The sequence below is a fragment of the Mizuhopecten yessoensis genome, unplaced genomic scaffold (genome assembly GCF_002113885.1).
Source record: "Mizuhopecten yessoensis strain PY_sf001 unplaced genomic scaffold, ASM211388v2 scaffold10431, whole genome shotgun sequence".
NCBI lineage: Eukaryota > Metazoa > Mollusca > Bivalvia > Pectinida > Pectinidae > Mizuhopecten > Mizuhopecten yessoensis.
Window position 1 is genome coordinate 1 of NW_018408543.1, and position 4,438 is coordinate 4,438.

At 35.5% G+C, this 4,438-nt stretch overlaps 1 protein-coding gene across 1 annotated transcript in view; it reads right to left on the reverse strand.

The window, feature by feature from the left end:
- Window positions 1-448: 448 nt before the first annotated feature.
- LOC110460555 (RPII140-upstream gene protein-like) overlaps window positions 449-4,438 on the reverse strand; it is a gene marked incomplete at its 3' end in the record, with an annotated part of 21,679 nt that continues 17,689 nt past the window's right edge. The window contains exons 5-7 of the mRNA XM_021513530.1: window positions 2,135-2,202; window positions 1,102-1,180; window positions 449-550 (exon numbers count right to left, since the gene is read on the reverse strand). Of these exons, the coding sequence (XP_021369205.1) occupies window positions 449-550; window positions 1,102-1,180; window positions 2,135-2,202 (249 nt within the window). The remainder of the gene's footprint in view (window positions 551-1,101; window positions 1,181-2,134; window positions 2,203-4,438) is intronic.

A 4,438-nucleotide genomic window follows, 5' to 3' on the forward strand; every position in this document is an offset into this window, starting at 1 on the left:
ATGCACCACTTAAGTGTACACTCTACTATCTCCTTCACCTGTCTTTTTTACCAGAATGTACCACTATAGAATACACTTTACTATTTTCTTCTATTTCAATTTTCCAAGTGACTTAAAATCTCCTGCAATTTTTTTTACTATGAAGTGATTTATATTCTCCTTCAATTTTTTCCTTCCTGTCTGTTTTCAAATTGCTACCATGTGACTAACATCTGACTCATTTTTTTTTCTTTCATGTTAAAATGTTACTTGTTTTTTTACCATATCATGTGACAATCCCTTTTGCTTGTTTACTTTCTCCCCTACCAAGTGACTGACAATCTGTCTGACTTGTCTACCATGTTATCTTTAATCCATTTGATATGCCCTGGATACCATGTGATGTTTCTGACCCGTTCTACCATTTGTAACAATCTGTGTGACTTGTACTGGCTACCGTGATACTTACTTTTTAATGGCAAGTTTCTCTTCAATGTATTTGAAATGCCTGTTTTCCTCGGTTTCACCTGTAGCTTTGGCAAGTCCGAACAGTGGCAGCCCAGCTATTGTCCTGTACCAACACAATGGGTAAATAGATCAGTTTACCAACACAATGGGCATAAAGATCATTTTACTGTACAAGAGGCCCCATCAGTGACAGCCCACCTACCAAAAAGAGGGAAAATAGATCAGTTTACTGTACAAGAGCCCCCATCAGCGACAGACCACCTACCAAAAAGAGGGTAAATAGATCAGTTTACTGTACAAGAGCCCCCATCAGTGACAGCCCACCTACCAAAAAGAGGGTAAATAGACCAGTTTACTGTACAGGAGTCGCCATCAGTAGCAGCCCCCGTCCCCCTATTGCCCTGTACCAACACAATGTTACATAAATATAGATGATTAATATTAGTGACTTTCAACACTTGCCTTTTAACCTTAACAAATGCCAAAACTGACACCGGAGTGACTACATAAGCCCCCTATTCTTCGAATAGGTGAGCTAAAAAGAGGTCAAGTAGCATTATGGCTCCAAAAGATCTGTCTTAGAATGGATAGATAATGTTCATGTACCGGTACCTTTTGACATATCAGACTTGTATACAACTGTTTTATACCTACCCCAGCGTAAGACCAACTATACCTCCAGCCACGACTCCCTTAGGTCCGAGGTGCACCCGGAACAAGGCTCCAGTTACAGCTATCAGAAGAGGAAAAATCAGTGATAGTGGATGGACTGAAGGATAAGTTACAAATACATTTTCTGAGGAAAATGGATGATGTTTCTATCCTTTCACAACATGTCTTCTGACACTGCTGTTAACTCATTCACTCCTGAAGAAACATTCAAACTCTTCCAATTCAAACGTTGGAATAGTTCATTATGAAACTTCAGGGGTGAATGAGGTCAAATGTTGGAATTATTCATTATGAAACTTCAGGGGTGAATGAGGTCAAATGTTGGAATAGTTCATTATGAAACTTCAGAGGATGATTGAATTGACAGTTTATGTAAGAGCTTTCACTGGGTGATATGCATGAGATAATAAGGATGCTCCCACAATACTTTTACAGGGTGATGCTTATGTGACATTGAGAATGGGAAAACTTTCATGTGACTCTTCTTGGTCTATGATTTTAAAACACTAGACTGGGCATATGATATATGGTTGAACAATGTGAGGGGATGTACATGTATGGGAATAAACATCATGTAATTGGCAGATATCACCAGGAACTATCATACATTTACTTCAATACCAAGGAGACGAGAAATATTTAAATACTTTCATAACAAGCCATTCTGATTGATATGTCTCGTCTGTGCCCCGCTTTGACCATCAATGCACATGTCTAGCACTTATAGTTTCAGAGAAACAAACTTAAACACAAAAACTTGATGTGGATGGAGATGATGACAGTCAATAGACCAAGAAAGGTAGGTCGCATTCAGCATTTGATGCATAGGTTGAGATGTACTACCTAAGATGCATCTATCTATGGTCCAAGTTTGGTTGGTGTAGCACTTACACTTTCAGTGAAACTAACTAAAACTTCAAAACTTAATGTTGATGCCGTCGCTGGAAGAGCAACACCTTAGTCTCGCTTCTGATACTTTGTAGCAATGATACTAAAATCTGGGTTTGACACTCACATGCTGCAATGCTGTACTCCACAAAAGATGATTTGTTCCTGTACAAAGACACACATTTGGATACACCCCTACAAAAACGAAGAAAAGCACAACTTACACTTTAAATGTGTTTCAGAACAACTATTTTTAAATGTATATTTTGCATCATTTTGACAAATATTTCGTTAAGTTGTTATGGAATGTGTTAACATTTTCATTTTGATTTAAACATATTTAATTTGTCATTCAATCTCAACTTAGAAACACACTCCAAACATTTAGTTGAACATTTTCAACTTCATCGAAAAAACAAAATGGCCTCCATGACGTCATATCCGATTTTTTTTAAAATTGCAATACCTCATTAACTGGTGAATGTATTTAATTCATCTTTGGATATGTTGTGCAAAATAACAAATAACTATTTTTTCTCCAGAAACATTTTTGAGTTAAATGTCAACTTCCGGTTTTCGGTAGGGGTCAAAGTTCAAATGCACTACATTGGGTAACAAAAAATGGTTGACCAACTATCAAGGTCACAAAGGTCAAATGTTTAAAAAATACAAATTTCTTGAATCAAGAATACCGGTATTTCGAAAATCGTTTGATAGATACACTTTATATTCAGGTATGATGTGGACAACACAAATGCGCATATTTTTGGCAGGAAACATTTTGAGTTGACCAGGACAAGTTTTGAGTTATTTAGGGGTCAAATTTCATATGTGCTATTTCAAGATAATCACTTCAAAAAACTTCTTCTAAAGTTCTACAAGGTCTAGAGTCCTACTATTTGATACATAACATGGTCAGGTAATTGGCTATCAAGTATGTAAAAATGATTGACCTTGAATGACTTTCAAGGTCACAGAGGTCATATATGTAAAACTATTGAAACCACTTTTTCTGAATAACCAATAATTCCAGGGTAACGATGTTTGGCAAGAAGCATGCTTGAATGAAGGGCTTTAAAGTGTGTGCAAATGAATGACCTTGACCTACTCAAAATATAATTTCAAAAGTGAAAGTCTAAAACCGTTTTCATTTTTGTGCAGTTTTGAAGTTTTCTCAGTACTTTCAGTACTTTGATTTGTATTAAGACACAAAAAAAGCATATTATATTAAACAATCTTTTTCTATATTACCAAGAAGCAAAGAGGAATATTTTTGTTGCAGAATCATAGTGGAAAGATGGGTTGTAGGTCATAGGGGTCGAAAGTGTTGTTCATATTATGAGGGCTTTTCACTACAGATTCGTGAGATTTTGGCTTCCAAATCTTTTGATTAGTAGCAGACATGTTCAAAGTCTTTCAGGTATATTGTAGGCCATGATGTACAGATGTAATTGCAACATTTTCAAGTACTACAAAAATCAAATATGGCTGCCATGACATCATATGTCAAAATCTTAAAACCGCCATAACTGAAAACCGTTTATTATACAGCATTTATACCTGATATCATTTGCAGATATTACTTCGGGCTAACTTTTTCTCATAAAATGTTATCAGAAAAAATGTCAAACTAAAATCCTCCCTATTGGATCAAAGTTCATCAATTTTTCAACTTTTTCATTTTTAAACTATTTAAAAAAATCTTTTTGCAGTCGATGTGAAATTCCACCCCAATGATTCAGCTGTCTAACGTTAACGCCCTACGCTATTTTGAGTATCTCCTTTGATCTCAAAATCTTACCGCCGAAAAACGTTCCTAACTTGAGCAAGTCTATACACGCTGGTAATACTACATCAATTACTATGCACTCTCAATCTTAAAAATATGGATAGTTTACACCCCTACTGCAGTGGGTATCATCAGCCGTTATTTTGCATGGCAAACCCACCCGGTATAGACTTTTTCATTGACTACAAACACTGCACACTTTCTTACTCAAAGTCGCAGCTGTGCTCTAAAGATTTTTTTTTAGAAATATCTATTAATTGTTAGAAGCAAAAGACCACGATCAAACCCAAATCAGTCCTAATGGTGAAAAACCCGTCAAATTGTTAGCCAACAATTTCTAGTTCATATTTGTTATTGCTCTATAAAACTGCTTGTACAATATATTCAAATTCCATTCAAATGTAATATGAAAAGCTGTTCTTATACAACTGGATTACACTAAGACTGCTAATGGCTCTTTCTAATTGATAACTATTCCATTTCAACTGTTATGCAGCTGGAGTTTCCAATATTGCATTTATCAGACTTTTTTTTATAATTTCATTGGTGGTGTAAAAAAGAACGTAATCATTGCCAATACATTTTCTACGCAAACTTTTATAAACAGAATAGTCTACTCCAAATTGTTATAAACAGAATAGT